The sequence below is a fragment of the Hyla sarda genome, chromosome 1 (genome assembly GCF_029499605.1).
Source record: "Hyla sarda isolate aHylSar1 chromosome 1, aHylSar1.hap1, whole genome shotgun sequence".
NCBI classification, from domain to species: domain Eukaryota; kingdom Metazoa; phylum Chordata; class Amphibia; order Anura; family Hylidae; genus Hyla; species Hyla sarda.
The window spans coordinates 372,465,789-372,484,298 of record NC_079189.1 but is presented as its reverse complement, the minus strand read 5'-3'; the positions used below and the strand labels follow the sequence as shown (position 1 = coordinate 372,484,298).

General features: G+C 45.0%; 1 protein-coding gene across 2 annotated transcripts in view; it reads right to left on the bottom strand.

Annotated features, from left to right (window-relative positions):
- Window positions 1-18,278, bottom strand: part of VPS13A (vacuolar protein sorting 13 homolog A) — a 350,725-nt gene extending 332,447 nt beyond the window's left edge. The window contains exon 1 of one of the 2 annotated variants that reach the window (XM_056523518.1): window positions 18,099-18,278. In XM_056523518.1, the coding sequence (XP_056379493.1) occupies window positions 18,099-18,198 (100 nt within the window). In that variant the 5' untranslated portion in view covers window positions 18,199-18,278. Of the gene's footprint in view, window positions 1-3,260; window positions 3,304-18,098 lie in introns of those variants that run through there. The other variant, XM_056523526.1, reaches the window with a different exon arrangement.
- Between the last annotated feature and the right edge of the window lie 232 nt (window positions 18,279-18,510).

Below are 18,510 nucleotides of genomic sequence, written 5' to 3'. Positions count from 1 at the left end.
TGCTCTCTGCTGACACCTCTGTCTGTCTCAGGAACTGTCCAGAATAGGAGCAAATCCCCATAGCAAACCTTTCATGCTCTGGACAGTTCCTGAGACAGAGAGGCGTTAGCAGAGAGCACTTTTTTCAGACAGAAAGGACAACTCAACTTCAGCAGCTGATAAGTACTGGAAGGATAAGATTTTTTTTTTAATAGAAGTAATTTACCTATCTGTTTAACTTTCTGGAGCCAGTTGATAGGGAAAAAAAAATTGTTTTTCAGTGGAATACCCCTTTAACCCCTTGAGGACCGAGCCCATTTTGACCCTAAGGACCAGAGCAATTCTGACCACTGTCACTTTAAGTATTAATAACTCTGGGATGCTTGTACTTTTTTTTTTCGTGACATATTCTACTTTATGTTAAATTTTCGTCAATACTTGCATCGCCGAAAACCTTTAGTACTTTTTATAACTTGCCGAAGGGCATGTTGGGAGTTGAAGTTATGCAACAACTGAAGGAGAACAGTTTGGAGACCACTGTGTAGTGGTCTCCAAACTGTAGCCCTCCAGATGTTACAAGACTTCAACTCCAAGCACGCCCAGACAGCCCAGGCATGCTGGGAGTTGTACTTCTGCAAAATCTGAAGGGCCAGATGTTGCCAAATATAACTCCCAGCATGCCTGGACAGTCTCAGCATGCTTTAAATTGAGATCTGGAACGCTACAGTTTGGACACCACTGTATAGTGGTCTCCAAACAGTGCCCTTTCAGATGCTGCAAAACTTCAACTCCCAGCATGCTGAGACTGTCCAGGCATGCTGGGAGTTGTAGTTCTGTAACATCTGGAAGGACAAGTGATCTCCAAACTGTGGCCCACCAGATGTTGCAAAACTACAACTCCCAGCATGCCCATACAGGCAAAGGCTGTCTGGGCCTGCTGGGAGTTGTAGTTTTGAAACTCCTAGAAGCAGCAGTGAAGATCACTTTACGGCAATCTTCACTGCTGCATCTGGGACACCGCCGCCACTGCCTCCACTTGCCTGCTGCCTCCTGTCAGCTGCCGGTCCCTGGTCTCCGCGTGAACCCAGGTAACCAGCGGCAGCAGCCCCCGCCGCATCCATGGCCCCCGCCCATCAACGCCATCTTTCCCCTGCTCTACCCTGACATTCAGAGCGGGGGAAATTAACTTTCACCCCCCGCCTCTGCCCTGTGATCCTGACCGGCCAATCGCAGGGGATAGGAGGAGGTGGCAACCCACCTCGCTCCTATCCTTTTGGATGATTGGGGAGGTCTCTGACGGAATCGCCCATCTGAATTGATCGGCGATTTGCGGCAATCGCCGACATGGTGGTGGGGGAGGGGGATCAGGACCCCCCCCCCCCCCCCAGGCATTTGCACGGGATGTCTGCTGAATAATTTCAGCAGGCATCCCATTCCGATCCCTGTCCGGCTAGCGGCAGGGATTGAAATTCCCAACAGGTTAAGTATCTCTACAAAGTCTGAATGCAGCAGCAGTGGAGTATACTTGACCGCCAATGCATTCAAACCGGAGCACTTGAGACCAGTCTCAGTGATTGGATCCGCACGGATATTGAAAAAGATAGAGAAACCCATAAAAAATTGATTGATTAAAACCATCTACAAACACTTTCACTTCTTATACTACTTATAAAAAAAGAAAGCTACTCTGCGATTGGCTGCTATGAGCAATAAACACAGTTTCTCTTTTTGGCTATGTTTACACAGTATAAATAGTCTTTTTTTTTTTTTTTTTGGGAAACGCTGCTGTCAGTGTATAAAAACAGCTGGAATTTCAAACAGCCGCTAAAAGAAAAAACAGTTGTATTTTTTATAGCTACAAATTAACAGTATAAACATAGCTTTAGAGTACATTCACATATGCACATGTTTAACATGGGCAGCAGACCCCATTGTAGTCAGTGTAATCTGCTGTGGAACACCCGCAGTAGCAGGTTAAAGTCAATGGGAAGCAAAATCAGCTGCAGCAAAATACAAACATGTGAACTGTCCAGAGCAGGAGAAAATCCCCATAGCAAACATATGCTGCTCTGGACAGTTCCTAAAATGAACTCATCAGAGAGCACTGTGGTCGTGATATCAGAGAAATCCAAAAGGAAAAAGCATTTCCTCTGTAGTATACAGCCCATAAAATGTATTGGAAGGATTAAGATTTTTTAATAGAAGTAATTTACAAATCTGTTTACATTTCTGGCACCAGTTGTTTAAAAAAAAAAATCCCTGGGAGTACCCCTTTAAAGATACAGTGCTGACCCTGTTGGAAGTTGTGGACACCCTACTTAGGCTACTCCCCTTTGACTCCATGCAGACGCTTAAAGGACAAGTATCACGTAAAAAAAAATAACGTAAGTTTTAGATTGCAGGGGTTCCAAGCGCTGGGGCCCCCTGCGATTTCCTATTCAGAGCCCCGGCTCTCCTATAGAGGATAAGAATTTTTTACATGATACTTTTCCTTTAAATGGGCACTGTCCGATACAAACACTTTTGATATACTGTAAAGCATGCAAAACCAATAGGTTTTACAATTGCTTTCATTAGAACATTTTCATACTGTAAAAAACTGTCAAACAACTGCCCCCCCCCCCCCCCCGCCTGCTTGGACACATACTAGTCCTGCTGTGTCCATGCATCATCACCTATGTCATGGACACACTTCCTTGATTGACAGCTGTGAGCGCAGGGCTCACAGCTGGAGGAAAAATCCTCCCACAGTCAGCTTGTGTCCCGCTACTGTCAGTGAGGACAAGCTGGGAGTTGTAGTTTTGCTAATGCTAGGGGAGATGTGAGCAGACAGCATACTGAGGGAGGGGGCGGAGACCTGTACAGTGAGGCCACGCCCCCTCCATTTCAGAGGAATTCAGACTAGTGAGCTAAATTAAAAGTGTAATAAAAAATAAATAAAAAGGTGCTAGACACATAAAAATTTTATGTAAATGGTCAGGATTAGGTACTGAGCATTTTGTTGGATCTGACGGGTATGCTTTAAGGACCCTGACAAACATGCCAAAGCATTCTTCTCTAAGTGGTGAATAGTTATTGAGAAGGTTATGTCTGAAGAGGATAGGCAACCTGATTGCAAAATATGAAATGACTAAATGACATGGTATGCTTTAGAGGCAATAACCAGTTAAGGACCAAGGGTGTACAGGTACACCCTGCCACCCCTCCTATTGGTCGTTAAGAAGCGATGATTGGGGGCAGAACGGGGAAACCGACAGAGACCGGCGACGAAATCCACTTACCCATCGGCGGCGATCGGCGGCAGCAGAGGATGGCGATGCGGCTCCCTGGATCCTACAGAAGCTGGTGGGTTGCCTAGCAACATCTGGAGGGCTACAGTTTGGATACCACTATACATCCTGTATAAACTGTAGCCCTCCAGATGTTCCAAAACTGTAACTACCAGCATGCCCAGACAGCTGTTTTATGTTTGGCCATGCTGGGATTTGCAGGTTTGCAACAGCTGGAGGGCTACAGTTTGGAGATCTCTTTTTACCCCTTATGAAAAGGAAAAGTTGGGGCTACACCAGCCTGTTAGTGTAAAATTTTTTATGTTTTTACACTAACATGCTGGTGTTGCCCCATACCTTTTATTTTCACAAGCGGTAAAAGGGAAAAAGATCCCCAAAATTTGTAACGTAATTACTCCTGATTACGGAAATACCCCATATGTGGGCGTAAAATGCGCAACAAGGCTAAGGATTGAGAGCGCACTATGTACATTTGAGGCCTAAATTTGTGATTTGCACAGGGGTGGCTGATTTTACAGCGGTTCTGACATACCCACATGTGACCCCATTTTGCAAACTACACCCCTCACAGAATGTAACAAGGGGTATAGTGAGCCTTAACACCCAACAGGCGTTTAAAGTATTTTCATTAAAGGGGTACTCCGGTGAAAACCTTTTTTCTTTTAAATCAACTGGTGGCAGAAAGTTAAACATATTTGTAAATTACTTCTATAAAAAATGTAATCTTTCCTGTACTTATTAGCTGCTGAATACTACAGAGGAAATTCTTTTCTTTTGGAATGCTCTCTGATGACATCACGAGCACAGTTCTCTCTGCTGACGTTATTATAATAATATAATATATATATATAATAATATATATAATATAATAACACTTTATTGTTGTCCTTAGTGGGATTTGAACCCAAGTCCCCAGCACTGCAAGGCAGCAGTGCTAACCACTGAGCCACCATGCTGCCCTTAGCAAACATCTGCTATGCATGGTTGCTAAAATGGACAGAGATGTCAGCAGAGAGCACTGTGCTCGTGATGTCATCAGTGTTACAAAAAGAAAGGAATTTCCTCTGTAGCATTCAGCAGCCAATAAGTACTGGAAAGATTAAGATTTTTTAATAGAAGTAATTTACAAATATGTTTAACTTTCTGCCACCAGTTGATTTAAAAGAAAAAAGGTTTTCACAGGAGTACCCCTTTAAAGTTGGATGGGAAAATGAAAAAAAAAATATTTTAACAAAAATGCTGGTGTTACCCTAAACTTTTCATTTTCACAAGGGAAAATAGGAAAAAAAGACCCCCCAAAATTTGTAACCCCATTTCTTCTGAGTAAGAACATATCCCATATGTGGATGTAAAGTGCTCTGCGGGTGAACTACAATGCTCAGAATAGAAGGAGCACCATTGGGCTTTTGAAGAGAAAATTTTTCCGGAATTGAAGGCCACGTGTGTTTACAAAGCCCCCATAGTGACAGAACAATACAATGGACCCCCCCCCCCCCCACATGTGACCCCATTTTGGAAACTACACCCCTCATGTAATGTAATAAGGGGTAATGTGAGCATTTACGCCCCACAGGTGTCTGACAGATTTTTGTAACAGTGGTCCGTGAAAATGAAAAATTTAATTTTTCATTTGCACAGCCAACTGTTCCAAAGATCTGTCAAACGCCAGTGAGGTGTAAATACTCACTGCTCCCCTTATTACATTCTGTGAGGAGTGTAGTTTCCAAAATGGCGTCACATGTGGGGGGGTCCCCTGTTCTGGCACCACGGGGGGCTTTGTAAATGCACATGGCCCCCGAGTTCCATTCCAAACAAATTCTCTCTCCAAAAGCTCAATGGTGCTCCTCCTCTTCTGAGCATTGTAGTTCGCCAGCAGAGCACTTGACGACCACACATGGGGTATTACCATACTCAGAAGAAATGGGGTTACAAATTTTGGGGGTCATTTTCTCCTATTACCCCTTGTAAAAATGTTACATTTGGGGGGGGGGGAAACAGCATTTCAGTGGGAAAAAAATAGTTTCTTCATTTACACATCCAACTTTAACAAAAAGTCGTCAAACACCTGTGGGGTGTTAAGGCTCACTGTACCCCTTGTTACGTTCCTTGAGGGGTGTAGTTTCCAAAATACCGTATTTATCGGCGTATAACACGCACTTTTTAGGCTAAAATTTTTAGCCTAAAGTCTGTGTGCGTGTTATACGCCGATACACCCCCAGGAAAGGCAGGGGGAGAGAGGCCGTCGCTGCCTGCTTCTCTCCCCCTGCCTTTCCTGGGGTCTAGAGCGCTGCTGTCGGCCCTTTTCACCCCCTGGTTATCGGCGCCGCTGCCCGTTCTGTCCCCCTGACTATCGGTGCCGGCACCGATAGCCAGGGAGAGAGAAGCGGCGCCGACAGCCAGGGGGAGAGAAGGGGCAGCGGCACCCATTGCCGGCGCCACTGCCCCGTTGCCTCCCCCCATCCCCGGTGGCATAATTACCTGAGTCGGGTCCGCGCTGCTCCAGGCCTCCGTCGTGCGTCCCCGGCGTCATTGCTACGCGCTGAACGTTCAGCGCGTAGCAACGACGCTGGGAACGCACGACGGAGGCCTGGAGCAGCGCGGACCCGACTCAGGTAATTATGCCACCGGGGATGGGGGGAGGCAACGGGGCAGCGGCGCCGGCAATCGGTGACGCTGCCCCTTCTCTCCCCCTGGCTGTCGGCGCCGCTTCTCTCCCCCTGGCTATCGGCGCCGGCACCGATAGTCAGGGGGACAGAACGGGCAGCGGCGCCGATAACCAGGAGGTGAAAAGGGCTGACAGCAGCGCTCTAGACCCCAGGAAAGGCAGGGGGAGAGAAGCGGGCAGCGACAGCCTCTCTCCCCCTGTCTTTCCTGGGGGTGTATCGGGGTATACACGCGCACACACGCACCCTCATTTTATCATGGATATTTGGGTAAAAAAACTTTTTTTACCCAAATATCCTTGGTAAAATGAGGGTGCGTGTTATAGGCCGGTGCGTGGTATACCCCGATAAATACGGTAGTATGCAATGTGTTTTTTTTTTGCGCTGTTCTGGCACCATAGGGGCCTCCTAAATGCAATACTGGCCCCCAAAAACCATTTCAGCAAAATTTCCTTCTCTTCTGAGCATTGTAGTGCACAAGCAGAGCACTTGACGTCCACACAGAGTATTTCCATACTCAGAAGAGATGGGGTTACAAATCTTGGGGGGCATTTTCGCCTATTACCCCTTGTAAAAATGTAAAATTTGGGGGAAAACTAGCATTTTAGTAAAAAAAAAAATCATTTACACATCCAACTTTAAACGAAAAGTCGTCAAACACCTGTGGGGTGTTAAGGCTCACTAGTATGCCATGTGTTTTTTTTTTCTGTTCTGGCACCATAGGGGCATCTTAAATGTGACATGCCCCCCAAAAACCATTTCAGAAAAACTCACTCTCTAAAATCCCACTGTCGCTCCTTCCCTTCTGAGCCCTCTACTGCGCTCGCCGTACACTTGACATACACATGAGGTATTTCCTTACTCGAGAGAAATTGGGTTACACATTTTAGGAAGATTTCTCTCCTTTTACCCCTTGTAAAAATTCAAAAACTGGGTCTACAAGAACAAGCCAGTGTAAAAAATTAAGATTTAGAATTTTCTCCTTCAATTTGCTGCTACTCCTGTGAAACACCTAAAGGGTTATCAAACCTTTTGAATGTCATTTTGAATACTTTGAGGGGCGCAGTTTTTATAATGGGGTCATTTATGGGATATTTCTAATAAGAAGGCCCTTCAAATCCACTTCAAAACTGAACTGGTCTCTGAAAAATTTTGATTTAGAAAATTTTGTGGAAAATTGCTGCTATACTTTGAAGCCTCTGATGTTTTCCAAAAGTAAAAACATGTCAACTTTATGATGCAAACATAAAGTAGACATATTGTATATGTGACTCAGTATATAATTTATTTGGAATATCCATTTTCCTTATAAGCAGAGAGCTTCAAAGTTAAAAAAAAATGCAAAAGCTTCAATTTTTTCATCAAATTTTGGAGTTTTTCACCAAGAAATGATGCAAGCATTAACAAAATTTTACCACTAACAAAGTAAAATATGTCACGAAAAAACTATCTCAGAATCAGAATGAAAAGTAAAAGCATCCCAGAGTTATTAATGCTTAAAGTGACAGTGGTCAGATGCGCAAAAAATGGCCGGGTCCTACGGTGAAAATTGGCTGGGTCCTTAAGGGGTTAAAGGACTCGTTTGGGGTACTTAAAGAGGCTGAGACTCGGTCGACTAGAGGACAAAGGGGCTGTTGCAAAATATTTCTAGACTGATCCTGGCCTTCTGACCTTTTATTTTTAAAAGGACCCGGGCTTTTTCCGTTTTTTCATTTTCAATTTTTCCTCCTTAACTTTAAAAAATCATAACTCTTAAAAATTTTCACCTAAAATTATATATAATGGCTTAATTTTTGCGTCACTAATTCTACTTTGTAATGACATTAGTCATTTTACCCAAAAATCTGCGGTGAAACGGGAAAAAAAAATCAATGTGCGACAAAATTGATGAAAAAACACTATTTTGTAAGTTTTGGGGGCTTCTATTTTTACGCAGTACATTTTTTGTCAAAAATGATACCTTATCTTTATTCTGTAGGTCAATACGGTTAAAATGATACCCTACTTGTATAGGTTTGAATTTGTATCACTTCCGAAAAAAATCATGAATACATGCAGGAAAATTTATACGTTTAAAATGGTCATCTTTTGACCCCTATAACTTTTTTATTTTTCTGTGTTCAGGGCGCTTTGAGGACTCATTTTTTGCGCCGTCATCTGAAGTTTTTAGCGGTACCATTTTTGTTCTGATCAGACGTTTTGATCACTTTTTATTCACTTTTTTGTGGTATAAAAAGTGATCAAAAATGCGCTATTTTGGACTTTGGAATTTTTTTGCGCGTACGCCATTGAACTAGCGGTTTAAAAAGCAGTATATTTTTATAAATCGGACATTTCCGCACGCGGTGATACCACATATGTTTATTTTTATTATTATTTACATAATGTTTTTTTTATTTTTGGAAATGCCGGGTGATTCAAACTTTTATTAGGGGAAGGGATAATTGAAAGGGTTAATGATTTTTTTTACACTTTTCTTATGCAATATTATAGCTCCTATAGGGGGCTATAACATTGCATGTACTGATCTTTTACACTGATTGATCCATCTCCATAGGAATGGATCAATCAGTGTTTTCGGCGATTGAATGCTCAAGCCTGGATCTCAGGCTTGAAGCATTCATTCGGCGATCGGACAGCACAGGAGAAGGTAAGAAGACCTCCTCCTGTGCTACAGCTGTTCGGGATGCCGCGATTATACCGCGGCAATCCCGAACAGCTCCCTGAGCTAGCCGGGCACTTTTACTTTCGTTTTTAGCCGCGCGGCTCAGCTTTGAGCACGCGGCTAAAGGGTTAATAGCGCGCGGCACAGCGATCAGTGCCGCGCGCTATTAGAGGCGGGTCCCGGCTTCACTATGACGCCGGGCCCGCCGCGATATGATGCGGGGTCACCGTGTGACCCCGCGTTATATCGCAGGACCGGGACTCATGACGTATGCATACGTCATGGGTCCTTAAGAGGTTAAGGGGTTAAAGGGGTACTCCACTAGAAAACATTTTTTTCTAAATCAACTGGTGCCAGAAAGTTAAACAGATTTGTAAATTACTTCTATTTAAAAATTTAAATCCTTCCAGTACTTATCAGCTGCTGTATGCTCCACAGGAAGATCTTTTCTTTTTGAATTTCCTTTTTGTCTGACCACAGTGCTCGCTGCTGACACTTCTGTCCATTTTAGGAACTGTCCTGAGCAGGAGAGGTTTGCTATGGGGATTTGCTTCTACTCTGGACAGTTGAGGGCTCATTTTTTGCACCATGATCTGTAGTTTTTATCGGTACCACTTTTGTGTAAATATGACTATTTCATCACTTTTTATTTAATTTCTCTGGGATGTGATGTGGCCAAAAAGCAGCAATTTCAGACTTTTTACGTTTACGTAGTTCACCGTACGTGATCATTAACATTATATTTTCATAGTTCAGACATTTACGCACACACGCCGATACCAAATATGATTATTACATTTTTTTGAATGCTTTTTTAAGTAAAAGGGGAAAAAAGTGGCATTTAAATTTTTATTGGAGTAGTGGCTTTTCACAATTTTTACTTTTCTCTTTTTATATCCCCATAGGGACTATTTATAGAAATCATAGGAATTCTAATACTGTTCAGTGCTACGCATAGGCATAGCACTGATCAGTGTTATCGGCAACAGCAGGCGGACCATATAGGACGTACATTTACATACGTTGTCCTTAGGGGGTTAAGTATAGGAAATAAATAGGAGGAAGGAGCACTTTTACAAAGTTTTAGAGACAGTAAGGAAACATGACAGGGGTTGTAGTAGTGAGCAACACACCCCATAACTTTGAGAGATTTCGTTTTTCCGTCATTCACTTTGCAGTAAAACTGAGCTTTTTTTTCCCCCTTGTACGCCATTGACCAAGTGGTTTAATTTACAATAAATTTTACTTGTTCGGGCATTTACATACGCAGTGACACCACATATGTTTATGGGGGAGGGATTCAAAGTACTCCGGTGCTTACACATCTTAAGGGAGATAAGATTCCTGATGGCGGGTCCCGCAGCTATCACGCCCCCTCCCGTAGGCTTGCATTGAGGGGCGGAGCGTGACGTCACACGGGGGCGGGGGCGTGACGTCACACGCTGCTGGCCCTGCGGTCGGCCGTAATCAGTCCCGGAGCGAACACGCTCCAGGGACTGATTACAAACAGGGTGCCGCGTGCATGATCACGGGCGTCCCCAGCTGCGGGACTCCCGCGATCAGGCATCTTATCCCCTATCCTTTGGATAGGGGATAAGATGTGTAAGCACCGGAGTACCCCTTTAACAACTGACAAAACTGTATGCAAACGTGTGCTATAAATTGTATACGGGAACTGTAATGTAAATGCACCCTTATTGGTGCATGATTGCTCCAGCCTGCCATGGCTGACTGGAGCCTTGGAACGCTAATCGGATGGCGTGGAGACAGGTAAGGGACCTCCTGCTGTCCTCTCAGCTGATCGGAACACTGCAATTTTGTTGCAGTGGTCCTGATCAGCCCACTGAGCAAGCTGGGATAAGTGTTCCCCCATTTTTAGAACAACTTAAATCGGCAATGTCGGCATTCTGGGCGTATCCTGGAGTACCCCTTTTGTACAGTCTGCCACAAAGTGCAGGGGTGTGGAAATTTTATAAAAAACTACTTGTCCACGGGACTAAAATGGAGCAAAATCTACTTGTCCCTCATGACTTGTCCGGGCCAATTTTCGCTTTTACGCTCAAATTTTTTCCTTCTCGCCCTATAATAGCCATAACTACCTACTATAATTATAACTACCTACATAATGATACCTTTTAATTTTTCAATAACATATTCTCTGAACCAAGAAAAATAAAATATTATACATATTTATATTTATTAAGGGAAGTGAAATTGAAATAGTAAAAGATAATTTTGCAGATTTGGAGGTTTTTCTTTTCTGCGCCATTTACCTTGTGGTTGAGGTAACATGTTAGTTTTATACTTTAGGCGCCTGATTACAGCGATACCAGATTTGTATCATTTACGTCATGTTTTACTAATTCTGAACTTCTTCAAGTTGTTTTTTAATTGGCATTTTTTAACCCCTTTATTTTTTTTCCCGCATACCAGGCTGTATGAGGGCTCATTTTTTGCGCCATAATCTGTTTTTTGTATCGGTACCATTTTGGTATTAATCTGACTTTTTAATCGCTTTTTAACTTTTTTTTTCTGGGATATTATAAAAATTGCAAATCTGTGGTTTGATATTTTTTTTACATTTACCGTACGGGATACTTAATGTTATATTTTAATAGTTTGTACAATTACGCACGAAGCGATACCAAATATGTTTATTTTTATTATGTTTACATGTTTTTATATAGGAAAAGGGGGTGATTTGAACTTTTAACATGGAAGGGGTTAATGCAGAGGTCTTCAAACTGTGGCCCTCCAGATGTTGCAAAACTCCCAGCATGCCCGGACAGCCAGTCAGTCTGGCTGGTAAGCCACACCCTATCTCACAAAGACACGCCTACATATTAAGCCACGCCCCTTATATTTTCAGCTTACAATATCTTTACCACAACGCAGCACCATATGAGGACGGGACATGAGGACAAAAGCTTCCTCCTTTGTTGCTTTTCCCCCACACGGATAAGGTAGGAAAAACCGGGCAGCACCGAGTACTCAGCTAGTTCTTCCATAAATCTTTAAGTCACATGACTTGTAACGAGAAAACTATTGCCACATAAAAATAACTATACTAATGCAAAATATTTCTGGGGAAAAAATACCACAAAAACTGAAACATGGAGGTGGGAAAAAGAGGGGTCACTTTTTGTGGGCAAACAAAATCTGTTTGTGCTCATAGCCTAAGGCTACGTTCAAATCTGTACCACACACATGTCTGACATATACCACAAACATATGTACTAAAACAAGACAATGCTGCACGTTTTTATTTTATATGTTTGGCTTCAATTGCATATGTTTTAAACACTCTACTTTTTGTTTTTGTAACAATTTATAACCATTAAACAAAAAAACAAGACGTCTGTCATCAGTTTGACACTGATGACAACGATACTTACCTGGTCCCGTTCCATGCTGTGGCTCTTCTGCTCTAGGCCCAACTTGAAGCATGAGTACATTTTGATCACTAAGTGATCACAGATAATCCTTGTTTTCCCATCCCCTAGTATAGATTAAAATTAGGGATCGACCGATATTGATTTTTTAGGGCCGATACCGATAATCTGTGACCTTTCAGGCCGATAGCCAATAACTTATACCGGAATATCGGTATAAGCTATTTCCCCCCCACCCTCCCCCACTCGGCCCTGCAGAAGCCGCTGCAGATCAATGATTTAAAGCGGGCGCTTTAAATCAATGAACTGCAGCGGCTTTTGCGGGGCCAGAGACCGCCGCTTCTCTCCTGGGCCCTCCCTAGTCTAACCACCACTGCAGCTGCCCCATTGCCTCCCCCATCCCCGGTTTTATAATTACCTGTTCCCGGGGCCCACGCTACTTCTGGCTCCGGCGGCGTCCTGAGCTATCACTGTGCGCACTGACGGTGACGTCGCGTTGAGGACGCCACTCGTCATTGCGCTGCCCAGCGTGCCGCAGGAGCAACAAGTAGCACGGACCCCGGGAACAGGTAATTATAAAACCGGGGATGGGGGAGGCAATGGGGCAGCTGCGGTGGTGGTCTTGGGCCGGGGCATTATCGGCAAGGTAATTGCCGATATCAATAATGTCCAAAATCGTGAGTATCGGCCGATAATATCGGCCAAACCGATAATCGGTCGATCCCTAATTAAAATATAACTTTTATTTGCCTCAAATGGATTAAAAACTTTCACCCACTGGTCTCATCGGTATACAATACTTTTTGGATTATACAAGTGCCACTACTGCCTGGGTATAAACTTGGGACAAGTGGCTGATATTAAAGAGGTATTCCAGGATTTTTTTTTTATTTGACTATGCTACGGGGGCTGTAAAGTTAGTGTAGTTCATAATAATGTTTGTACTTGTGTGTAACGGTTTTCTCACAATTCTTCTGTGATTTTCACCCCAATACTTATTTTTACCAGCATACAAAATGACTGTTGTCTCAGATTTTTCCCAGCTTGCAATGCGGCCAAGACCTGACTCCCTAGTCTCCTTCAATGGGTGGAGGGATCAATCTGCAACTAATGCAACAGCTGTAGGCACCCCAATTGAAAACCACACTGATTTGAATGGATGCAGCTCATTTATGTTTCAGTTATGGAGGAAGATGGCATTGTTGGATTTGTAGTAAAAAAAAAAAAAAAAAAAATCAAACAGGAAATACTGGTTCACAAACAGCTAGCACAGTATTATGGTAATCTCACAACATAGCCATTTAGCCCCAAGACAAGTGCAGATCCTTCCTAAGCATGTTCATTACTGTCTGCAAGGTACGTACTAAAATCACCTTATGCTGGCTAACCCCTTTAAAATTAACATGGGTTTTCCTAACCTCCCGATATGATGTCCCACTTTGACCCAATAGTATGTCCCACTCTAAAGCATATAATCGTTATATTTTAATCTATACTAGTGGATGGGAAAACAAAGATTATCTGATCACTTGATCAAAATGTACTATTGATTAAAAGGGGTACTCCAGCCCTAATACATCTTATCCCCTATCCAAAAGGATAGGGGATAAGATGTCTGATTGCGGTGATCCCGCCACTGGAGACCCCCGCAATCTGTCGTTCAGCCCCCACCTTTGCAAGATCTCTGCAACGCTGGAGGCTCCAAGTGCGCAGCGTGCCGCCCACGGGGCCGGAGTATCGTGACGTCGCGACTCCCCAGTGTGAAGCCCCGCCCCCTCAATGCAAGTCTATGGGAGGAGGTATGATGGCACAATACTCCGGCCCCATTGTTGTCACGCTACACACTTGGAGCCTCCAGCGCTTCGGAGAGCTCGCAAGGGTGGGTGCTGAATGACAGATTGCGGGGGTCCCCAGCGGCGGAATCCCCGCGATCAGACATCTTATTCCCTATCCTTTGGATGCGAGATAAGATGTTTTGGCCCTGGAGTACCCCTTTAAGCCAATCCTCCATCCCAGGTCCAATTGTGTTTTTCACTTGGAGTATGGGAAGAGCTTAGTGACATCACCGCTGCTGTTTGCTAGCAGCAAGACCGAGCAGAGAACAGCAGCAGTGATGTCACTAAGCTCCTAGCATGCTCGAAGTCGGGCCCGTAGTGGAAGATACCAAAGAGGATGGCTGGAGAACCACAGCACGGAACAGAATCCGGTCGCTGTCATCAGTGTCACCTGCACTACCTGTTGGTACCGACAGGTTAGTGCATGTGACACTGATTACAGATTTCCTTAAAACATACACAAACGTAGACTTAAATCACAACATACAATTATTTTGTGGTAGAGAAAAGTGTAGTTTACAGAACATTTCTATACCACAAAAATCATAATCATTTTGTACAGGGGACAAAATGTAACCAAAAGTGACATACTTTTGACTATACTGGCATAAAAGAAGTCTTTGGGTATTCCAGGGATATGTTTAAATGCTTCTCCCGATGCAGGGGTGTGGAAATTAAATCGCCCGACGCCCGGGACATGCAGTTCCGGGTGTCGGGCAGGTGAATTCTTCAGGCATTTAGCCCTGCTTCGGGCAAGCAGGGCTAAATGCCTAAAGAATTCACATATAACGGGCCAATCTGTTTTGCCCTGCAACTAAACTCCTATAGACTGCAGCTGTGCACTACAGCCTATAGCGAGCCGTGCAGGACGACAGCGTCCCGGTGTAGGCGCGTGCGATGACGTCACTCATCGCACGCCCCTCCGACCGGACTGAGGATGAGGTCCAGTAACAACAGTGACTGCCGAGCTCCTGAGCCTGCCGAAGCGCACCTGGGGGCGGACAGGTAGCAGGGGATCAGAGAGGAGGTGAGGTTTAGTAAATAATGCTGTACAGGAGAGGGGAGGGGGTTGGGCTGAAATATAATGACACGAGGGGCATCAGAGGGAAGGGGGGGGGAAATATAATGACGCAGGTGGCATCAGAGGGGAGGGAAGAATATAATGACGCAGGGGGCATCAGAGGGGGGGGAATATAATGACGCAGGGGGCATCAGGAGGGGGAGGGGAATACAACGGCACAGGGGGCATCAGGGGGGGGGGAATATAATGGCACAGGGGGGGAATATAATGGTGCAGGGGGCATCAGAGGGGGGGGCGGGGTAACATAATGGCGCAGGGGGCCCTACTTGATCCCTACCTGATAAAGGGACATACCTACTTAGAGGAATACTGTAGTGCAAAATAACTTTTCCCCATAAGTGATAGATTGCGGGGGTCTGACTGCTGGGACAACCCCCCCCATCTCTTGTATGAGGCCCCAGCAGAAAGCATGAAGGGAATGTTCCTTCCCTGCATGACAAGGCTGCTGAAATGCCCCCACCATGTATCTATGGGATACATTGGGGGGGGAGGGGGTGCATGTCGGTCGCTGCGTCATGCGGACAAACCCCCATTCCCGCCGGGGCCCCTTACAAAAGATCAGGGGGAGGGGTTTCCCAGCGGTCAGGATAAGTTATTTTGCACTGCAGTATTCCATTAATGGGGCGGACTTACTTATCAGAGGCCCTATCCACCTAATGGGGTGACATACTGGTCTGCCTATGAAGTTTTTTTTATTGATATTACTTCCATACTATTTGGGTTAAAATTATTTTGTAGCAGGACAGGTGGATTTTTATTAGGGACAAGTAGATTCTGCTCCGTTTTAGTCCCTTGAACAAGTGGTTATTTTAGAAATGTCCACACCCCTGCGATGTACGGCTAGTGTATAGATGTGTATGAGCCAATCAGATAAATGACAATGAATCTGATGTAATAGACTGATAAGTGACAGGGGGAGATTAATCAAACCTTGTGCAGAGGAACAATGGAGTAGTTCCTCATAGTAACAATCAGATTTTAGCTTTCATTTTTTTGAGAGGCCTCTAAAGAATTAAAGCTGCATTCTGATTGGTTGCTTTGGGCCACTGCTCCACTATTCCCCTCCCCCAGGTTGATAAACCTCCCCCATACTTTTATGTAGTTGCTCATTTCTATACAAACTTAAAAGACAACAACCCATAGGATGTTCCATATCTGCTGTGGATTTTATTAATATCAAAGCAAATAAATGAACACAATCAAATCTACAGCATATATATGTTCCCAAGGGGATTCCAATCTCCAAATGTTAGGATAGGTAATAATAAGCTGATCAGGGGGAGTGCCACTGGTCAGACAGAAGTCACGCCAATCTGCTGAATCCATCATACAGTGCTGCCAAAGGGACCCCAAGGTGAGCCTTGACTGCAGGTGAGAACAGGTCCTTACCTCAGAAGTCAATATATTATCACAGCTATCAGGACAGGTCAGACCACTGTGTCAAGAGGCTTATGTGACATTTCTAGGCACACATGTGACATTCCTGGGCACTCAAACCATGTAACTGTTCTGGGCGCACACACAGGTGACATTTCTAGGCACACATGTGACATTCCTGGGCACTCAAACCATGTAACTGTTCTGGGCACACACACAGGTGACATTTCTAGGCACACATGTGACATTCCTGGGCACTCAAACCATGTAACTGTTCTGGGCACACACACAGGTGACTCTTCTAGGCGCACACACACATGACATTCCTGGGCACTCAAACCATGTAACTGTTCTGGGCACACACACAGGTGACTCTTCTAGGCGCACACACACATGACATTCCTGGGCACTCAAACCATGTAACTGTTCTGGGCACACACACAGGTGACTCTTCTAGGCGCACACACACATGACATTCCTGGGCACTCAAACCATGTAACTGTTCTGGGCACACACACAGGTGACTCTTCTAGACGCACACACACACACATGACATTCCTGGGAACTCAAACCATGTAACTGTTCTGGGCGCACACACAGGTGACATTTCTAGGCACACATGTGACATTCCTGGGCACTCAAACCATGTAACTGTTCTGGGCACACACACACATGACATTTCTGGGCACACACACACATGACATTTCTGGGCACACACACACATGACATTTCTGGGCACACACACACATGACATTTCTGGGCACACACACACATGACATTTCTGGGCACACACACACATGACATTTCTGGGCACACACACACATGACATTTCTGGGCACACACACACATGACATTTCTGGGCGCACACACACACATGACATTTCTGGGCACACACACACATGACATTTCTGGGCACACACACATGACATTTCTGGGCACACATACACATGACATTTCTGGGCACACATACACATGACATTTCTGGGCACACATACACATCACTCTTCTGGACACCCATCCAGGTGACATTTCTGGGGGTACACGTGACATTTCTGGGTACAAGCATGTGACTTTTCAAGCAACACATATATGGCATTTCTGGGCACATGATGTTTTTGGCCACACACATGTGATTTCTGGGCATTAACGTGACTTCTGGGCGCACACACACAGGTGACTTGAGCGCACATATGACAACTCTGGGCACACACAACATTTCTGGGTACACACATGACTCTTCTGGGCACACACACACAGTGACTTTTGGGTACACATGTGACTCCAAGACACACACACACACACACGATATTTCTGGGTACACACATGACTCTTCTGGGCACACACACAGTGACTTTTGGGTACACGTGACTCCAAGACACACACACACGATATTTCTGGGTACAGAATTATTCTGGGCATGTACATATGTCATTTCTGGGTTCACACATGACATTTCTGGGCACTTACAGTACACTTACTGGGCACACACAGGTGACTTTTTAGCACACACACACACACACACACACACACACACACACACACATGACATCTCTGGGGCCCACGTGACATTTGAAGTGACACAACAGAACTGCTAAATATTATGCATAAGGGTTACAGGTTAAACATTACAAGACATGCGGTTCTTTTGAGGAAAAATGACTTGTAATACCGTGACACACACACACACACACACTTGTCACCTATGTGCGAGCAATAAACATATGATCAGCAGCAGTCATCAGTGCTGCACTCCGGTGCGGGGGCCACATGTCGGCAGCAGTGTGATGTTATGTCGCTGTACGGGTGTGTCACTTACCGCCCCATATGCCCAACTTGAGCTGTGAGCTGTCCAGATTCACCACATAGTCCCCCAGGAAGCGGTTCAGCACATCCACCACCAAGGACTCAAACACCATGGTGTCCGCCTGCTCCCGGGTGTCACCCCCGCTGTCCCCACAGATAACCCTCCACTGCTGCCACAGCCGAGCCCGCCCCTATCTCCTCATGCGCAGTACACCCGGGCCTCCCCCAGCACAGCGCCCTCCCCACAGCTCCTCCCGCCCCATGTGTGGTGGGGAAGTCACACAAGTTGTGTTATGAAGGACGTCCGCCGGCTATGTGCTTGGAGGAAACCGCACCGCCACAAGTGCGGGGAAACGCGTGAAGAGGCAGACAATGTGAACGGCCGGGTCCATTCTTATAAATTGTTTTGCTTCAGTACGCTGTAA